This window comes from Ceratotherium simum, chromosome 10 (genome assembly GCF_057802395.1).
Source record: "Ceratotherium simum simum isolate JZ-2026a chromosome 10, ASM5780239v1, whole genome shotgun sequence".
Taxonomy (NCBI): domain Eukaryota; kingdom Metazoa; phylum Chordata; class Mammalia; order Perissodactyla; family Rhinocerotidae; genus Ceratotherium; species Ceratotherium simum.
This window is the reverse complement of record NC_141909.1, coordinates 75,135,681-75,155,435: the sequence shown is the minus strand read 5'-3', so window position 1 is coordinate 75,155,435 and position 19,755 is coordinate 75,135,681. Positions and strand designations below refer to the sequence as shown.

The 19,755-nt window shown below is 38.7% G+C and overlaps 1 protein-coding gene across 1 annotated transcript; it reads left to right on the top strand.

Annotated features, from left to right (window-relative positions):
- Positions 1 to 1,555: 1,555 nt before the first annotated feature.
- Positions 1,556 to 18,829, top strand: POMP (proteasome maturation protein). Its single transcript, XM_004435290.3, has 6 exons — positions 1,556 to 1,720; positions 4,548 to 4,645; positions 6,433 to 6,493; positions 10,058 to 10,159; positions 13,811 to 13,904; positions 18,659 to 18,829. The coding sequence occupies exons 1-6, from the start codon at positions 1,628 to 1,630 to the stop codon at positions 18,724 to 18,726; spliced, it is 516 nt and encodes a 171-aa protein (XP_004435347.3). The 5' UTR covers positions 1,556 to 1,627; the 3' UTR covers positions 18,727 to 18,829.
- Positions 18,830 to 19,755: the final 926 nt, after the last annotated feature.

The window sequence follows — 19,755 nt, the reverse complement described above, 5'->3', positions numbered from 1 at the left end:
CTACTCAGCCAGAACTCCAACCACATGGAAATGTTCTTCATTGTTCAGATTACAACATGCCCTTTTGCAAATCCCTGCCTTTCCATGTTTCCTCTTCTTGAAATGTCGTTTTTCCCTGTTCTAACCACTTCCTGACCCAGCTCCTTTCTCGATTAAGCATCTACAATACTGGACTTTAAATATCTGTTTACATGTCTATTCCTCCAGGAAAATAAAAGCATCTCAAGTATAGGAAAACAGCTTTTTCTTCTCTTTAGCTCCAGAATCTAGTACCAAGCAAATGCTCAACAAATATTTAATGACTGAATTGTGAGCAATCAACACACATTAAAATGATTTTTTTAAAAAAAGAGTAGCAGTTTTAAAACTTTTCCTTAGCTGGAATTCAGTGAAAGGAAAAAGATGCAAATGAAATACTCAAGCTCAAATCTCAAGGTAAATATGGATCTTCTGAAGAGCCAGAAGACATATCAAGACAGCAGTGCACAATACTTGACTGAAGCAGGGCAGAACTTCAAGGTTGTAAGACCAAGGCAGTGGATATGCATAACATATATGATCTTATCATCTCCCTACTTAAAATCCTTCAATGGTTTTTTAAAGATAAAGCCTCATCTTTAGTGTGGTGCACAAGGGCCTCTATAATAAACTTGCCTCCATCTACTTACAGCCTCATCTCACATTACCCTGAACTTAGGCCACACAGGCCTTCTTTCTCACCTGAGATTTTGCACAAGCAAAACTACCAGTAATGTTCTTTCATATACTCACCTACCTCAAACTAGTTCACTCTCATCCCTTGGCTATTAGCCCAAGGATTCCTTAAGTTATCTCCATTATATAGTGACAGAGCATAAGGTCATTTTATCACATTATATTTGGAAAGCAATACTGTAGCGCTATGATTAGGGCTCCTTGGGCCTTATCTATTTAACCTCTTTTATATTTTGGTTTCCTTGTCTGTAAAATTGGGGTAATAGTATCTACTTCATAAGATAACTGAAAGGATTAAAAAAGATAATTCATGTAAAGCATTTAGAATTGTTTTGCTATCTAGTAAGAGCCCACTACATATCAGTAATTATCATATTTACTTAGTTGTCCCACACCCACTTCCCCGGCTCCTCTAGCCCAGGAACCACCCCAGCCCGATTCGTTTCTGAATTCTTAGCCTCATCACAGGGTCCTAAACATAGCAGTCCTTCCACGAATGATTTAAAAAATAAACTGGCAGAAGCCTTGTGTTCCTCGTTTGCCTTACTAGCTGAATGACCGCAGGCAAATCACTCATCTCACCTAAGCCTCGTTTCCCGTTATGAAAAATGCAGTATCTACCTCAAGGAGGTTTTGTATTATATAAGGCGATGCATCTCCAGAGCACGTTGCACATCTTCCACTGTTGTACGAACGGGAGATGTTTATTATTAAGAGAGCGGAGGTGCGCGTCTTCCCTCTCCTCCGGCACATCTCGTCCCCACCCCGCCCTCCTCCCAGCCCACACCCTTACTGCGCCCTTGGCCCCCGGTCCCTCGGGACTTCAGGCGTGGGAGCCCCGGCCCCGCGCTGCTCCCTCACGTCGCCCCGCGCCCTACTTCCTTCCTCGCCCGGACGGACGCACTTCCGGCGGATGTGGGGGGGCAGCCCCGGAAACGGAAGTGAGCGGCGGGGTCGGCTGACGGTAACCGGGCTGAGAGCCTGCGCGCAGAGCGTGTTGAAGATGGTGAGTGAGACCCCGGGCGACCCGAGTTCCCGGCGGGCTCGGGACTGTGGCCCTGCAGGAACAGGCCGCCGCCTCCCAGCCGGTCCCCGGCGGCGGCAGCGGCAGGGCGATGAGGCTGGCCTCGCGCGCCATGTTCTGCCGAGTCACGGGGTTGGGGGGTTCGTGGCTGTCGCCCGGGCCGGGCTCCGGCGCAGGGCCCGCGAACGGCGCTTCGTTTTCATGGTCTTCTACCACCCCCTTTTCTCTCGGTTTGCGCCCTGCCGTCCCCAAGTCCCCCGGTAGGTCCCGGTCCCTTCCCCGTCGTTGGCGCGGGTCTGCAAAGGACAAAACCGAAAGTGTCGCGTTCTGTGTGGGGCGCCGCCGGCTGCCCTTCCCTGCGGGTAGAACCTCGGGGAGTTCCGAGCTCTCAAAACGCTCACCCACCCCTGGATCTCGGAACCGCCCTGACAACCAGCCCCCAACCAGGAGTCTCATTTTAATAACTCGACAAGCATTTTCGGGAGCTTGTAGTATGCCAGATGTTGGAGGAAAAAAAAAAAATCAGACAGTTGCTACTCCCCGTTTGTCAGTATTGTTAGTGCATCTCCTCCTCTGTCCTCCCTCTCTCTCTTTCTTTCTTTATAACTTAAAAGTGTTATTTAGGAAGGATTCGTGAGTCGCGTTGGCCCTGACTCTGGTACCAGTACTGCTGCTAGCCCATCCAAATCTAGAAAGCTTTTATTGGTAAATACTGCTGATCATTGTAAAGAGATTTTGTAAACACTCTCAAGTGTGACTACTGATAATTAACTTTTCGTAGATTGGTTTTCCTCCGCTACTTGATTAGAAACATAAATACTAATTCTGATATTTTACAGAAGGAAATTGGGAAAATGATAACGGTAGAACACAGAGATCAGAATTCCCATTTTCTTTGTGTATAGAAGAAACTTTTATTTTGTCATTTTACAATAAAGCAACCTGGGAGGAGGAGAATGTTCACACAGGAAAGTAACAGGGCATATGTTTGGAAAGGTACAGTCCTACAGCTCTAGTCCTGGAAAAAGTTCAGGTACCTGGTACAGATGAGTAAACAGGGTCAGAGAGGTTGTCTGCCTTGATTACAGTCACATAGTAGGTTAGTGACAGTCCACACTAGATTCCAGATCTTTTCCTGATTGACCGTCACTTCTGTGTAGGAGAATTGAAACCTCTTCTGCAGGTTCTTGAGTTCCAGGCTAAGGATCTTGGACTTTGTTCTTCAGACAAGACATGGATGAATCAGACAAGACATGGATGAATCAGTGAAAGGTGTTTTAACAGCTTTGGTAGGAGAGGTTGTGTGTTTTAGGAAAACCTTGATATGCAGAACTGGAAAATGGAAGAGTGTAGAGGCAGCAAGACCCAGTAGAGTGCACTTGAGGTTATCCAGGTTGGAGCCTGGACTGCAATGGTAGATTGAAGAAACCCTGCACAGGATATCAAGTACCTGACCAGATAAAGTATACAGATGAATTAAGAAATTAGTAAAAAAGTTGGTTTCTCAGAATAGTTTCTCCTAGAATAGTGGAAGACTGAATACCAAACTACCTTTAGCAGTTTTCAGTTTTTCTGCAGAATTGCAGGGATACTGTACTTGAGCAGTGAGTGATTTAAAGGCAGTATCTTGTGTTTTACCTGTTGTAACATTTATTACATTTTATTTGTTTGTTTAATCTGTCTTCATTAGACTAAGCCCTGGAACCCAGGGTAAACATGTATCTTTAGCATCTAGCAGAGTACCTGCCACATAATAGATGCTTAATAAATATTTGGTGAGTGTTTTATAGTATTACATAGGGTGATGATACATCACTACCAAATGCACTGTGAGTCTTTGTTTTTGTTTTTCATTATTCTGATTAGATACATTTATTTTTCATAGGTAGTACTGTTCTCTAATAGAAACCAAATACTTTCTGAAACTCCTTTTTTTATTAGCTTCTGTGACCACTCTTCTAGCAATTCTGTCCCTTTTTTTTTTTCTTTTTTTGTGAGGAAGATCGGCCTTGAGCTAACATCTGCCAATCCTCCTCTTTTTGCTGAGGAAAACTGGCCCTGGGCTAACATCCGTGCCCGTCTTCCTCCACTTTATATGGGACGCCGCCACAGCATGGCTTGCCAAGCAGTGTGTTGGTGCACGCCTGGGATCCGAACCGGCAAACCCTGGGCCGCCACAGTGGAGCGTGCACACTTAACCGCTTGCGCCACCGGGCTGGCTCCAATTCTGTCCGTTCTTGATCCCATTTCCTTGTCCTTAAGGAATGGTATTCCTCAGGATTCTGTCCTCGACTTCTTGCATTCTGTGCTAATCATTCCAACCTAAGGGAGGGATCTCTCCAATGAAAGTAAATCTGATCATGCCCTAACCTTTCAGAGGCTCTCTATCAGTTTCAGAATAAAACTCAAATTTCTTTGCGTGTTTAAGGCTTTTCATTTTGCCAGCCTTTACTTCTGCCTCGCTTATACAACTTTTTAGCTAGTCACCTCACACTACTTGTGGTTTGTACATTTATATTTTTATAGCTTTACCCATGTTCTTTTTTTCCTGGAATGTCTTTCAATCTGACGTCATTCAAAGATCAACTCAGGAATCCTTCTTATCCTCAAATTCAGTATTATTCACTGTACCATGTATGTCTCTCTACCATAATGCTTAAGGCTCATCGTAGTTGTCTAGATTGTGGGCTCTTTGAGGGCAGAGACCTTATCTTTTCTCTCTAGTGCCTAAGCAGTGTTTTTAACCTAGGTGTTCAGTGTGGGATTTTAAAAATTTTTTGTATTTAATAGTTTTTTATTTGTGTTTTAGAATGCCAGAGGACTCGGATCTCAGCTAAAGGACAGTATTCCAGTTACTGAACTTTCAGCAAGTGGACCTTTTGAAAGTCATGATCTTCTTCGAAAAGGGTATGGGAGAGTTGTGACTTTGACTTTGTTATAATACAATGTTTCTGTGAATTATTTTTCACAGTGTTCTTTAAATATTTCGATAGTCTGTAAATGTATATGTAATTTGGAGATAGCAAGTAATATACCTTAGACTTAGGAGAGGAACAGAGGCTTAGGTGTTTTCTATAGTGGAAGAACCGTCGTATCACAGTGGTAGTTCCTAGAATAGGGCATCCTCCTAGGAGATGTTACCCAGTAGCATGATTTGATAGGATTCTTGTTTTTGCTACTGATAACTTGGAGGGCCATTTGTCTCCTTGTCTTATTAACTATTGGAGTAATTCACTTTTTGGGGAGGAGACAGTAGAACATAGCAGTTAAGAGCATGGACTTTGGACTCAGGCCGCCTGGGTTTTGATCCTGGCTTTGCTGTTTACTAAATGTATGCCTTTGGGCGAGTTACTTAATTGCTCTATCTCTCATTGTCTGCAATCTATTAATAGTATAGATCTTATTTTGAGGAATAAATGAGTTAATACATGAATAATACTTAGAATGGTACCTGACATTAATAAGCACTTAGTAAGTGTTAGCTGCTATTATTTTTCTTGTCTAGCTTCAGCACAATTATACCCCTTCCCTCCATTTCCTTTATGATTCTATATGTTTAGGTGTCAGTTTCTGGTACTAGTTCTTTTTCTTCGCAGGTTGCTTTTCTGCTTAATCAAATAAGGATAATGCCTTTCCCCCATGAACATGCTGTTTTGAATTTTTGAATTTTGTGTCTAATTTTAAGGTGTTTATTAGTCTTACTATAATAGAGTATCACTGTACCCCGGTGTCTGGGGACAGGCATAATGCCTTATTATAGTCTTTCCATTTTGTAGTGGAAGATGCAGTATATAGTCTTTGGAATTGGAGATATCATTTAATTTATAGTATAGTCTAATTCATAAGCCGGTAACAAAGTCCTGATGGTTTCCTTATTTATTTATAGTATAGTCTAATTCATAAGCCGGTAACAAAGTCCTGATGGTTTCCTTATTTATTTATTTTTTCATGTGAAATGATCCTTTTTCTTTCCAGTTAGACTAAGATTGTCATGAGCAGAACCATTTTCAAATTTCACTTCTAGAGTAATGTTCTGTACAAAGACGATTTTCAATAAAAGGTTGTTACAGAATTTCTAAGGTTTCTTTCAGCTCTCAAATCCTGGTTTGGACAATAAGATAGTCATCTTTATGTATCTGGAGTGATAAAGACCAGTGGCCTGATTCTAGCTATGTGTCACCTAACATAATACTTTGTACATAGTAGATATTCAGTAAATGTAAACATATTGTCACCATGTGTTTATTAAAGATATATTAAATACTGAGTAGACATTAGACCTGAACAGAAGAGGCTTAGATAGTTTATATAATACAAGAAGTATGTCATCAGAGTAATAGTAATGAACATACTTTATTAAATTTCTTCTAGATATAGGGCATCACTTAGCAACATTTTTTGGATGGTTCCCCCTAGTGAATTGAGGTCTTAGCCACCAATATCTGTAAGAGATGCATTTTAAAACAATTATCATACAGTAAATTTGACTTTTTTTCTTTTGGTGTATAGTTATATGAATTTTAATACATGTATCAATTCCTGTAACCACCATCATAGTCAGGATACAGAACAGTTTCATTATCCCAAAAAAACTGCCTTGTGCCATTCCATTATAGTTATACCCTCGATAGATGTGATTTTGAGCTTTGGGTCTTGAGTGATATTTAATCTCCCTTTTAAATGTTTACTTTCAGTTTTTCTTCTGTGAAAAATGAGCTTTTGCCCAGTCATCCTCTTGAATTATCAGAAAAAAATGTAAGTTATGTTACTGTGTCTGTATTTTTATCCTCTAGTCAAAAAATACTTTTAGTAATATTTTTGTGGTTTCATTTATTAAGATAATTCTGGTGTTGAGCATTTGACCGTGAATAGGAGGACTTATTTTCAATATTCTTTAGAGTAGGCTTTGAGTTATCGTTATACTGCTTCACTAAAGCTCTCTTTCTACACATTCTTCTCCTGTCTTTTTTTTGGACATTTCTAAAGGTCGGTCCACCTCTCTATTTCTCTTACAATATTTTCTTGTTTGATGACCTTGTTTTCTTTTATATTTTTCGCCTGCCATTTTTGCTGTTGACCTCCAAGTCCGTATCTAGCCTTGACCTCTTTCTCAAGCCCCGCATCTCTAAGTTACTGAGGGATGTATCCACTTGCTAGGCACAGTAGGTACACAGGTGAAGAGGACATAATCTCCATCCTTAAGGGGCTGAAAATTTAATGGGAGTACAAGCAGTGGATAGGGACTTCATAAAGTGCTGTAGAGGACCGAGGATGGAGCAACCACCTTTGTTAGGGCTTTTGGAAGGCTTTATAGAGGAGGGGATATTTGAACAGTTTTAGACCAGTATTTACCAGGTAAATTGGTGGGGAAAGGTCACTCCCAAAGAGAGTATAGCCTGTACAGATGTTCCAAAGACAACTTAAAGGGTTTTTAAATGTACGTTCAGAGCAAGAAGAAGGAGGTATCTTAGTACTTGGGGAAAGTGGTGCAGTGTTACCCAGTTAGCAGAAAGCTGACCTATTCCATTTGTTTTTTGCTTCCTTCCTCTTTTAGTAGGGAGAAATATCTTTCTATAAGAATGAGTAGAACAAATAATATAATGATGAAATTCAAGTTCACATTAGATGAGAAATAAAAGGACTCCTAGTTGCTTTAAGTGCATTCTGGTTTCATGCTCAGAAGTTGACTTAGAAAGGTTAAATGTTTTTCAACCATAGAGGCTAATCATAGAAAGCATGTAAATCAGGTTTATGAAAGAAAAAGCTGATAAAGATAGCTCATTTTGATGAATAAGTGAACTATATCACAGATGACACAATAGACCAAAAGACTAGACCAAAACTTCAAGAAAAACACTTATTAGAGGTGATTGTGAAGTTCTTCATTTGGGTTAAAAAAATGAATTGTACATGTTTAGAAGGGGTAAACCTGACTTGTTACATAAGGCTTGACTTTTTTTTTTTTTTTTTTTTTGGTGAGGAAGATTAACCCTGAGCTAACATCTGTTGCCAATCCTCCACTTTTTGCTGAGGAAGATCGGCCCTGGGCTAACATCCATGCCCATCTTCCTCTACTTTATATGTGGGACACCTGCCACAGCATGGCTTGATAAGTGGTGTGTAGGTCTGCGCCTGGGATCCGAACCTGTGAACCCCGGGCCGCTGAAGTGGAGCACACACACTTAACCACTATGCTACCAGGCTGGCCCCTAAAACTTGACAATTTTAATTGTATGTTCAGTATAAACCAGCAGATTACAAACAGTTAATGCAGTCTTGGATTTGATTGATAATTAGATGGGGCTCAAATCAAGGGAGATTATAGTCTCACTTTCCTATGTATTAGTCTGACTGTTAGATTTGGAATATTGGTTCAATTCTGAACAATACATGTTAAGAGAAACTTTGACAGATCTGAGTAAGACTGACCAAAATGGTGAAGAGTCTAAAAATTTCATAGATCTTTTGAGACTCAGCTTACATCTACTGCTGATGTCATCTTCCTTAATCACTTTACCAGCTAATGGCAGTCTCTTGAAATTCTGTGACATTTACTTTAAGTCTTTTAGCATGGATTGTGTGGTTGAACTATATAGGTTTAAATTCTTGGCACCACACTTACTAGCTAAGTAAACTTGAGCAAGTTGCTTAATCTCAATGATCCTTAAGTCTTAGTTTCCTCATCTGTAAAATGGAGTTAGTAATAGTCCATCCCTTGGTATGTGCTGGCTTATAGTAGCTCTCCATGATTGAGAGTTGCAGTGGTGATAGTGATGGAAGATGACCATCATCATGTATACCAGGGGTTCTCAACTAGGGATGAGTTTGTCCCCCAGGGACATTTGACAATGTCTGGTGTTGGGGGGGAAGGATCTTTGGTACTGGCATCTTTTGGGTAGAGGCCAGGGATGTTGCTAAACATCCTACAGTGCACAAGACAGTCCCCGCCCCCTACAATAAAAAATTATCTGGCCCAGGATGTCACTAGTGGCAAGGGTTGGGAAGCCCTGATCTATATAGGTAGTGTCTTCCCAAATAGACTAGATAACCTCCTCCCGGGTAGTCTGTTTCTTCTGTTTTGTTTTATATCACTACAGAGCCTAATTCTAATTTTGCGCATGGTTGCTAATAATGAAGTATATGTTAATTGATAATTGCAGTTTGCCATCACGTTACAAGTTGAGTATATTCATCAAAGTTTATAAAATTAAATTTTTCTACGTAAAATTTTGTTTACTTATGAGGATAACTCAATATTTAAGGGAAACCTTTCAATTAGAACTTTCAGATCATATACCCATAATTAAAATATTGCATATTGTCCCTAAGGACCATCAGTCAAAATTTTGCTCTCAAGCTAAAGTAATTAAAAACCATATTGCTAGATATTTTACCGTCAGAATTCATATGTATTGCCTCCAGGTCGTGTTCCAGTTGGGCACTAATCTCAATAGATTTTTTTTGTCAAAATGATTTTTTTTGATGACTGTTAGAAAAAAATCTTATCAAGAGAATATAATGTAATAAAAAATGATCACAGAGGTCACTTTACCTCATTATAATTATTTTAGCTTAGACAGATCTTTGTGGCAGTCTGTTTGCATATCTTATCCGCTATCCTTAAGAGCCATTTGGGAAACTTATGTTTTGGAATCCATGAGTCAAGTTGATTCATTTTGCCTGAAGCACATTAAATTGCAATAAAAGTTTTTAGAAGTAATATCAGTGCTTAGTAAAAGTATAATTCCAGAAAAACATTGCTTGTTAGTACTCAGTACAATCTGGACAGACTTTTAGAGTTTTGAGAGTTTTTTCTTTCAGAATCAATTACCCAAAAAAGTGGAGTTTAAACATTGTAGTTTAATTAACAGGATGGTATAGTAGATCTGATTATTTCTTTTATGAAGTCCTTTGAGATATATACTTTTGTACTTAGAATATAAATTCATTATTAATTTCTGTCACTCTACGTTAACTTTCTAGATCTGAAATTGTTTATACCTTTTCTTTGCTACCAAATTTGCAGTAATTCTAATCAAAAGCACTGAAATGTGGTTATGCTTAATTTATTAGTTTTGTAAATCCAGACTTTAGGTGGCAGTTTTACACTGGTGAAGCACACCTGCGTGCTGGATAAAATATAGACATATATATTCTAAAATTTGTTGAAGAAATAGTAAAAGTACTTCGTGTTTTTATTTCAGTTATGGATATTAAAATCCTTCATCTAAGTATTGTGTTACATATGTGTCAGTGCTATCAGTTTTGAAAGCAAAATGTTGAGTGTAACATTTAAAATGGCATTGTTGTCTTTTGTAGTTCCAGCTCAACCAGGATAAAATGAATTTTTCCACACTGAGAAACATCCAGGGTCTGTTTGCCCCACTAAAATTACAAATGGAATTCAAGGCAGTACAGCAGGTGAGTTTTTGGATGTCGGTTATGTGTGGTTCCCACACGTGTGTTGATATCATTGGGAAGGACTCTTCTGTTTTAACAACAGCTTTACAAACCTACCTTCTCATCTCCCCTACAACCACTATTATACTTTCCTCCTTTTTAGGAAATAACCTCAATTCCTGCTTCATAGAGGAAAACAAGAAGCCATTAAATGGAAAACTCCTTCAAATTATAGGCTCAGTGTCTGAAAGCTTACTCATCTGCTTTCATGTTTTTCTTCTTTTGGGGGGTTACATTGAATTTAGGAATATCCAAGTGGAAGTATCTAGTGGGCAGTTTGTATATAGCTGAGTATACTTGTTGCTCAGGAATAAGATCTTCAAAAGTGTCCTTCCAGGTGTGTAAGAACTGTCCCTCCACTTGTGCTCTGGGTTCTATCACATCACACTGCTTCAGGGAATTCCCTCTTTGGTGATCCTTTCTGTATCTTTAACCTCTCTCTGTTCTTGCTGTGACTCACCAGCAGCATTTACATATATTCCTTCTCTTTTAAAAGACTTCTTTTGTCTTTTAAAACAAAACAAAACAAAACAAAAATTGTTTCAATCCCAAATCCCTTTATAGCAATTTGATTCTCATTGGGTATGCTTTTGCAAGTCCTGTCTTAAAAAAGTTGCCTACGTTTGCTGTATATACTCCTTTACCTCCTATTCACTCAACCCACTTTTCTGGCTCCCATCACATCAACAAAATTGCTCCTGAACAATGTGGACATTCTTATGCCCTCATTTTGCTTGATCTTCCTGTGGTAGGTACCACTAATGGCTCCTTCCTTCTTCTCTTGGCTTTTAGAACTCCACACTTTCCTGAAGCCTCCTCCTCTCTGAACCCTTGTCCTCAGATCTCTCTGTGTATGTTCCTTTTGTTTTTTTCTGTTCCCTGAAATACCAGTTTTGTTAGTACCCCATCTCCTTCTCTCTCCTCGCCCTATTATTTCCTGTCTGTTCCTGTAGCTTTCGTTATTATTTGTATGTTGATAACTCCCAAGTTATAATTCTCATGAGCTGTAACCTATAGGCTTCTCCAATTGGAAGCCCTCTAGGCACTTCAGATTTCACATGTGCAAGTACAGGATAACTCTATTCCTCATGTACTCCTTATCATGTATGAATAGATTTTTTCCTAAGGCAGAAGTTGGAGCATTAGCTTTGGTTATCTCACCCATCACCTCATCCCAAACTCCAGCTGCACCCCCTAACATCCAGTCAACTACCTCTTCTCACCGTTGCTACTATACATTGGTTCTGACCCCTCCTCTGCTTCATCTGGATTACTGCAACATCCACCCCTGCTGCCCTCCACTCCGTTGTGGAGTGACCAGAATGACCTAGCCAGAATGACCTTTGTGAATCACAGATTTGATCGTGTCATTCCCCTCACTTTGCCCTCAAAATAAAACCCAACTTCCTTTTTTTTTTTTTTTTTGGTGAGGAAGATCAGCCCTGAGCTAACATCCATGCCAATCCTCTGTGTGTTTTTTTTTTTTTTTTGCTGAGGAAGACTGGCCCTGAGGTAACATCCATGCCCATCTTCCTCCACTTTATGTGGGACGCTGCCACAGCATGGCCTGATAAGCGGTGCATTGGTGTCCACCTGGCATCCGAACCGGGACTCCAGCAGCGGAGCGCACGCACTTAACTGCTACACCATGGGGCTGGCCCAAAACCCAACTTCTTAACGTGGCCCTCTTCATGCATTGGCGTCTCCTTGCTCTCCACCATACTCCATACCCTCCTCAACTACTTAACAGTTTTCTGACTAATGATATTCTTCTACCTTTTGGCTTTTCCACGTGTTCTTCCTATTTCTGTGAATTCCCTTCTCTCACCTCGCCAAAATTGTGCCTTTTTCAGTAAATTCCATTAATGCCGTCAATTGTATTGGCTAAGTCATCCTGGAAGCTGTTTTAGAACTTTCTTCCAAGGATAGAGCTTTGCAAGCTCATACATCGCTTTAAGTGACAGTAACCTGCATGTGAATCTTTGCTCCACCATCTGCTAGTCTTAAGAACTTAAATAAGTTAGGGACCTTTCTGAGCCTCAGATTGTTTTGCTTGTTTTTAATGTGAAATGGAGTTATCAATAAGAACAGTATAGGGTTATTCTGAAGATTCAATGAAATAACAAATATTTGGCACAGAATTGTTAGCTTCCTTTTATTCTCCTGCTACTCAGATTCCAGCTACATATTGCTCTTATTTTGGGCCTAAGCTTTTAATCCCATTTAATCCAAAAATCTTTGCTCAGAATTCTGGCCCTTTTTTTCTGATCCCTATACTATTGCAGTTCTTACTTGTCAAGATGTATTACAACTGCCTGCTGATCCCTGCCTTTGATGCTTTCTCAGGACCGTACCTCTGATCAAACTACCTACCAGCCCCCTTACTATCTTTATTTACAGGTTCCTATTTCTTCTTCCTCTTCTATCCTCCCCACTTCCTTTTTTTTTTTTTTAATTTAGATAATCTAGAAAAATTTTTGCATGCCATAAAGATTTAAGTAACTCTGTAGGCCATTAGTAATTGAAAATATTTTTAGTCTGGATACATTTTCTTGAGGGGGAAAAGTCTTAACTGCCCCTTAGATTCTAAAGTTATGATTACTTTAAAATACTAGAGTCATTAGCCACTGACCACTTATTACTCTTTTGATATTTTTTTGTTTATATCCAAAATTATTTGCATTGATTCCAGTTATAACTGCTGGACAGGTAATGAAGAACGGAAAAATTGAAAATTTCATTTGGTTACTTTAAAGTTTGTTGAGTACCAAGTATGTGCCAGTGACTATACTATATACATAGTTTACACCTACACCATACTACACATTTGAGAGGAAGGTGGTATTATCCTATTTCACAGATGAGGAAACTGAGGGTGAGACAGATTAGGTAGCTATGCAAAGCCCTAGAATGGCTAAGTGGTCAAATAAGAATTTGAATCCAGATCTCTCTGACTCCACAGCCTATGCTTTCTCAACCATACTTAGGTACCAGTCTGCGGTATACATATTTGATACTTGAAAAAAGGGGATGACACTAGTTCAGAATGGCATTATATGTTTTAAAGGCCCAACAGGTGACTTAGATCTTCATTTCTGGTTACCACTACTGTTTTAGAGGATCATAACTTACATTTGTACTATGAGCAATACAAAACAGCGTACAAAATGAAGTCATCAGTTTGCTAAGTAGAATATGCTGTCACTGAATTGGAGTTTCTTCAGGAATTTGATCATCCCACATTTATTAGAAATGAGGCATGGTATTAGGCTCTGAGATTTTTCATTTCATCACAAGTATTTGCTGTGTTATTCCTGGACAGAAGCAAAGCCCCAAAATATGTGCAAACCTGATGGGATTATGAAGTGTTAATAAAAGCTACAATTTCAGTGTTTTTGCATATTTTGAGTAAAGTTTTGAAAAATTTTTTGAAACTTGGTTTGGGTTAAAATATGAACTGGTATTTTTCTTCCTCCCCCCACTGGTTAAATTGATATTTTACTTAATTTTGTGAATTTTACAAAAAAAGAATGAAGAAAATGAAATTAGATTATATAGCGTTTTTTCCCCCATGGTTTTTTCTAGTCTTACTCTTTCATACTTTTCCCAAAGGTTCAGCGTCTTCCATTTCTTCCAAGCTCAAACCTTTCACTAGATATTTTGAGGGGTAATGATGAGACTATTGGATTTGAAGATATTCTTAATGGTAAGTGTCATTCAGCACCTTTTTATGGAGCCCCGGTAATGTACAAGGCAACAGCAGCAAACAAAACCAAGAGCATCTTTGTTCTCATGGAGCTTAGAGCTGATTGGATTCACCTTTTATTCACTGCAAATAAGATAAACTTTAATGGTAATAACCGTTCTTTAACTGCTTTTAAGTGAAAATTATTTATGGAGTTCTGAGGTTATAGTCGTTTCAGTCAACTAATGGTAGTGATTCATTTCATGTCCTGAGGATAATGTCTGATGTGTGAGTCTAGTACAGTGTTCTTAGGGTAGCTTAAACAATGATCACTGTTTCAGTATTTGAAATGTTTGTGAGATGTGACTGGTTTTTAAAACGACTAGAAAAAATAAGATAAAAGTTTTCTTTAAAAAATAGGTCACCCCCCAAAAAATAATATTTGTGCCTCTGTAGACAGTGAGTAGGAAAGAAGAAGGTGTCATTTTTAACAAAATTCCTTGAATAATTGTATTATGTATAAGGTAAATGACTTTTCAGTAAGAACAATACATGCAGGATCCTCTATTTTTTCAGATTCTGAGGAAGATAAACAAATAGAATTCTGTCCTGTATTGCCTCTGCTCATTATTCCCCAGCAGGTCAGGAGAAACAGAAAAACCCGACAAGATTAAATTATGTTAGTTTTGCTTGGCTGCTGATGTCTGGTGAGGAAATGCCGTGGACACAACAGAAGTGTAGTGAGCCTCCTCTTGGGAATCTTCCCTGAGGGAACTTATTGAATGCAGGAAAACCTAGAATTCCTAAGCTTTTACGTTGAACTTAGACCTCATTTAATGTTAGTAAGGTGATAATTCAGATCTATATAGTCTTATCTTTTAATTAGTTATAAAGATGCATTCATTTAAAAATCGACTTCTGTAGTTCTGTGTAAAGAAAGGGAGAGGGACTTAGCATTATCTAATCAGTCAGTCAGTCAAATATTTATTATATGTCAGGCAGTGGGCTAGGCTCTGAATATACACAGTGAGAAAAACATCTGTGCTTTCTAATGGGGGGAGGTAAAAAAACAGATGAAACACAAACATGATTACAAATTGTGGAAAATTCGAGGAATAAAAAGGATAGGGAGGGCCGGCCCCGTGGCTTAGCGGTTAAGTGCGCGCGCTCCGCTGCTGGCGGCCCGGGTTCGGATCCCGGGCACGCACCGACGCACTGCTTCTCCGGCCATGCTGAGGCCGCGTCCCACATACAGCAACTAGAAGGATGGTCACCTATGACATAACAACTATCTACTGGGGCTTTGGGGGAAAATAAATAAATAAATAAAATTATTAAAAAAAAAAAGGATAGGGAAATAGTTTGTTGTTGTGGGGGAGAGTCAGGTACCTCTGGGAATATGATATATAAGTTGATTCCTGAAAGATACTTGAATTAGTTGAGCTAAAAGTAGAGAGAATAATATTTCAGGCAGAAGCAGTATACTTAGGGTTTCTAACCTGAGAACAGCTGAAGAACTCTGAAGGGTTTAAAATCTTATCCTACTTACAAGCTAACAAGTTAGCCTGCTGTGATTTCATGGATGCTGGCAGAAGACAAGACTAGAGACAAAGGACAGTTTATTACTCACAGCAATAGCAATAGCCCTAGTATCAGCTTTTCTGTTGGTTCCCTGAGCCCTAGTTCCCACAGGGCAGCAAGAAGAGAGTCAGGTGATACCTGCATATGTGGTGTATTTTGTTATAGGAAGAGGAACACCAAGTTCAGGGCACCTGAGTCTTTCATAATAGCCAGCCAGCCTGCCTGTCCTGTGCTCTAGGGGAGACATGATCTCTGTCTTCTGAGGCTGTTCACTTTAGAAACAGCCTTGGAAAGAGAGTCCAGAACAAGGTCAGGCAGTGCCTCTGCTTCCAAGATTTGCAGAATTGTGAGAGACTCATAGAGAACTGTCTCCCAACACACAGAAGAGTGTGTTCAGAAGACCCATATGGCTGAAGTGTTTTGAGGAGAGTAGAGAGTGGAATAAGATGAGGTTGAAAGGCTAGGCAGAGTACAGAGGAGTGAGAGCCTTGCAGACCGCAAAGAAGTTTATTCAGAATGCAATAGAAAGCCATTGAATGATTTTAAGCAGTGATGTGATGTGATGTAATTTCACGATTAAAAAGATCACTAGCTATCTCGTGGACCTCTTTATATTCATTCCTTGCATCTCTCTAAGGTAGATATGAGCTGGAGAGATCCTCTGATTAGGTAGGTGATTTTTGTCAGGATGAGACCACTGCACTGCACTTTGGGTAATTTCCTCTTGTGGGAACTATGATTGCAGAGTATATGGGCAATTTGTGGTTTCACCTTAGGGCCTTGGGTTAGCTGTGCCTTCTGCTTAGAATAGTTTCCCCCTTCATTTTTCAGATCCCAGTTTAAATGTCACTCCTTTCAAGAGGCCTTCCTTGAGTACCCAATCTAAAGTAGTCCGCAGTCACTCTGTCATTTCACCTTACTTTTAATTCTTTGCATAGCACTTATCTGGTATTTTCCTTCTTTCTTATTTGTCTTCCTCAACTTAAATGTAAGCCTCATGAGAGCTGGGGACTTTGTCTTGTTACCTCTTGTGTGCCCAGTGCCTCGTAAGGTGCTTGATCCATAGGAAGTGTTAAAACTTCTTGCTCACCACATTCTCCTCATCACCTTTGACTTAGAAGGAGGGGTGTGTGTGTGTGTGGAAGATTGGCCCTGAGCTAACATCCTTGCCCCATCTTCCTCTATTTTGTATGTGGGATGCCACCAACAGCATGGCTTGATGAGTGGTGCGTAGGTCCGGGCCCAGGATCTGGACCCATGAACCCCAGGCCGCTGAAGCGGAGTGTGGGAACTTAACCACTACACCACTAGGCTGGCCCCTAGAAGGAATTTTTAAGTCTGTAATGAGGGAGTAGTTTATTAATCTAATCACTAGATGAAGACTGTTAAACTGTGATGAAAATCTGTACATTTCTCCAGTTTATATTTTTTAAAGTTTTGGAGGTGATGAGGGTTTTGCTTGCTCATCAGGGAAGTGCTTGGCCAAGAAAAATCTGGACATCTTTCAAGGAAGGGAAGGGAATATGAGGAGTGCAGTAGTAAAGTCAAAACTGGAGTTTTTCTTGATGCTGAAAAGGGCCTTCCGTTTACTCCAGTTCCCTCCCTTTAAGATGAGTAAACTGAGATTGACTGAGAAGCTCAGTCCTCCCTTTGAGTCACACAGCGAGCTAGTGGCGGAGCAGGTGCTGGAACCACAGGCCAGTGCCTTCCTTGTGTGGTGTGCTGTGTTTTGGTGCAAGTGATTAATTTTATAAGCAAATACTTCATTAAAGTGAAAAGCTTAAAAAAGCAGAGTTTAAAAGAAAGTTGTCATTATATAAATGAGTATATTCTTTGTTTAAAAATTTGTAACATTACAGCTGAAACTGAGTTCCTCCATGATTACCCCCAAACCTGTTTTTCTCACTTATTCCCTAGTTACCTGTTGTTTTTAATTAGTGTATGTCCTTCCAGACTTTTTTCTGTGTGTCTTCATACAAATATGTATACGGTCAGAAGCTATTTGGCATTGCTTAGTGTTTCTTTTTTAAAGACAATTGGTATCATACTGTGTGTATCATACGGTATGTATGATACATCAGTACATTTATTGATAGAAACTTGCTTTTTTCTCTTACACATTAACATGAAACAGTGCTGCAGCAAACATCTTTGCCTATTCTTTGTCCTCATGTGCAGATGTGTTTTTTTAGGTTTGGGTTTTGAATGCCTGTTGTATACATAGCAGTTTACTCTATTATTAATATTGTAGCAGTATCAATTGTTGCTAAGGCTGTTTTGTGGTGTGACAACTGTCCAGAGTATAGATTGCTGAACTGATACAATAATCACAATAATGATGTGACATAATAATCTAGTTCCTTAGGAGATCCAGTGAGGAAACATCCAATTTGATGATCATTATTTTAATGTGAATGGGTATTTATTTTTACCAACTAATTTTATAGTTGAGTTCGTTGGGTTTTTATTCTGTTTCTAGTTCTATGGTGAGGAGTAGAGGGCAAAAAAGAAAAAAGGGCTTAATTGTCTTTAGAAAGCTTACTGTATTCATTTTTAGCTGTACTTTATTTAGCTTACTCTATTCATTTTAAAGCTCTTTTAGCTGTATTATCACAGTTAAAATAAGACTTTAGTTTGACTCATGCATAAAAACAAGAGAGTGAAGATTTTTAAGGTTTTCTTGCTCTAGAATTCTGATTTATGTTTGTGTATATGTGTATGCAACAGAGCACAAAATAGAGATGAAAGGTTTTTTGCGAATTAGATTAAGAGTTTGCTTAATGTCTTAATTAAAGATTATTCCTAGAGTCGTCTGGGAAGCCCCTGGAAAACTTAAGAACTTTAAAAAAGGAGAACTTTTTCAATCTATATTTTCTTTTTAAATTGACTCTATTGAGGTATAATTGGCATACAGTAGAATGCATCCATCTTGAGTGTATTGTTCTGTAAATTTTAGCAAATGTGTACAGCTGTGTAACTGTCTCTCCAGTCAAGATATAAAATGTTTTCATTAACCCAGGAAGTTCCCTTGGTCCCCTTGCAGTCAGTCTCCCCACCCTTAGCCCCAGGTAGCCACTGGTCTGTTTTCTGTCACTTTAGATTAGTTTGCTTGTTCTAGATATTCATGTGAGTGGAATCATTGAATTTATCTTTTTTTGAGAATCTCTAATATGTTTGTTTTTGTTTGTTTTCAGACCCATCACAAAGTGAACTAATGGGAGAACCACACTTGATGGTGGAATATAAACTCGGTTTACTGTAGTGCGTGTGTGCTGTTCGTGAAAAGAGAGTGGCTGCATCTTGTTTATAGTTGTCTTTGTACTGTAATTTGATGTGCACAACATTAAAAGTACTACACGTGAGAATATTTGCCTAAATAATATCTGTGATCATTTGAAATTATTTGGGTCTTTGGTTTATAGCCGTGCAGCAATTGAAAGCACTAAAGAGACATGATTTTAAACCTCCTAATTTATATTAAAACAGTAGCCTCCTTGTCTTTATAATATTCATCAGCAACAATTTTTTAAAACTCTATAGGTTCCAATTCAACCTATTTTCTACATATTCCATAAATCTAATTTTGAATAACCATTATCAGTATTTGAGTCTGCAGCCTTTATGGTAGCTTCTTTCAGAATAAACGTCTGTTAATTGATTTTAGTCACAGCATTTCAAATTAAGTACAAAATAAGATTTATATTTTACCTTGTGCTAGTATAGTTCATTAGTACTCATAAGAATGTTTGCCTTATTGATGCTACTTTAGAATTACAGCTATTCATTGTTTCTTTCAGGTCAGAAAGTTCAGATGTTTTGGTTTTGGTCTTGTTTTTAAATTGAAAAATTAAAGCAACCAGCAGACGTAGATTAATCCTTTGTACTGCATAGATTTAATATTTAATATATTACTAAGTAACACTGTTAAAGAAAAATAAAACTCATTTTTCCTTGTTCTTTATATATCACAAGATGCTTAAATTGAAAAAAAATTAGATCATTCACGTACACACACACTGCATCCATGAACAAATTCCATAATTTATTTAAAAATAAATCTTCACTATGGTTGTTATTTCTTATAGGGTATTCTTTATGAACCTGGTATACAAAAATTAAAGATTTTTAGGTTTGATTAGTGAATAGGTCATCTTTTGCTAATTAAAAATATTTTGATTATCAGTTTTTCAGGAACATCTTTATTGGATAAGTCACTGATTTGCAACTGAAGGCAATATTGCACCTCTCCTCTGGGGGTGGGGGACATTGGACAATGTCTAGAGACATTTTT

Bases quoted from the DNA above. Each gene is read 5' to 3' on its own strand.
- POMP (XM_004435290.3), top strand. From the start codon at position 1,628: ATGTGGGGGGGCAGCCCCGGAAACGGAAGTGAGCGGCGGGGTCGGCTG. The intron at 1,721-4,547 runs GTGAGTGAGACC...TTTGTGTTTTAG, and splicing joins CGCAGAGCGTGTTGAAGATG to AATGCCAGAGGACTCGGATC. The intron at 4,646-6,432 runs GTATGGGAGAGT...GTTTACTTTCAG, and splicing joins CATGATCTTCTTCGAAAAGG to TTTTTCTTCTGTGAAAAATG.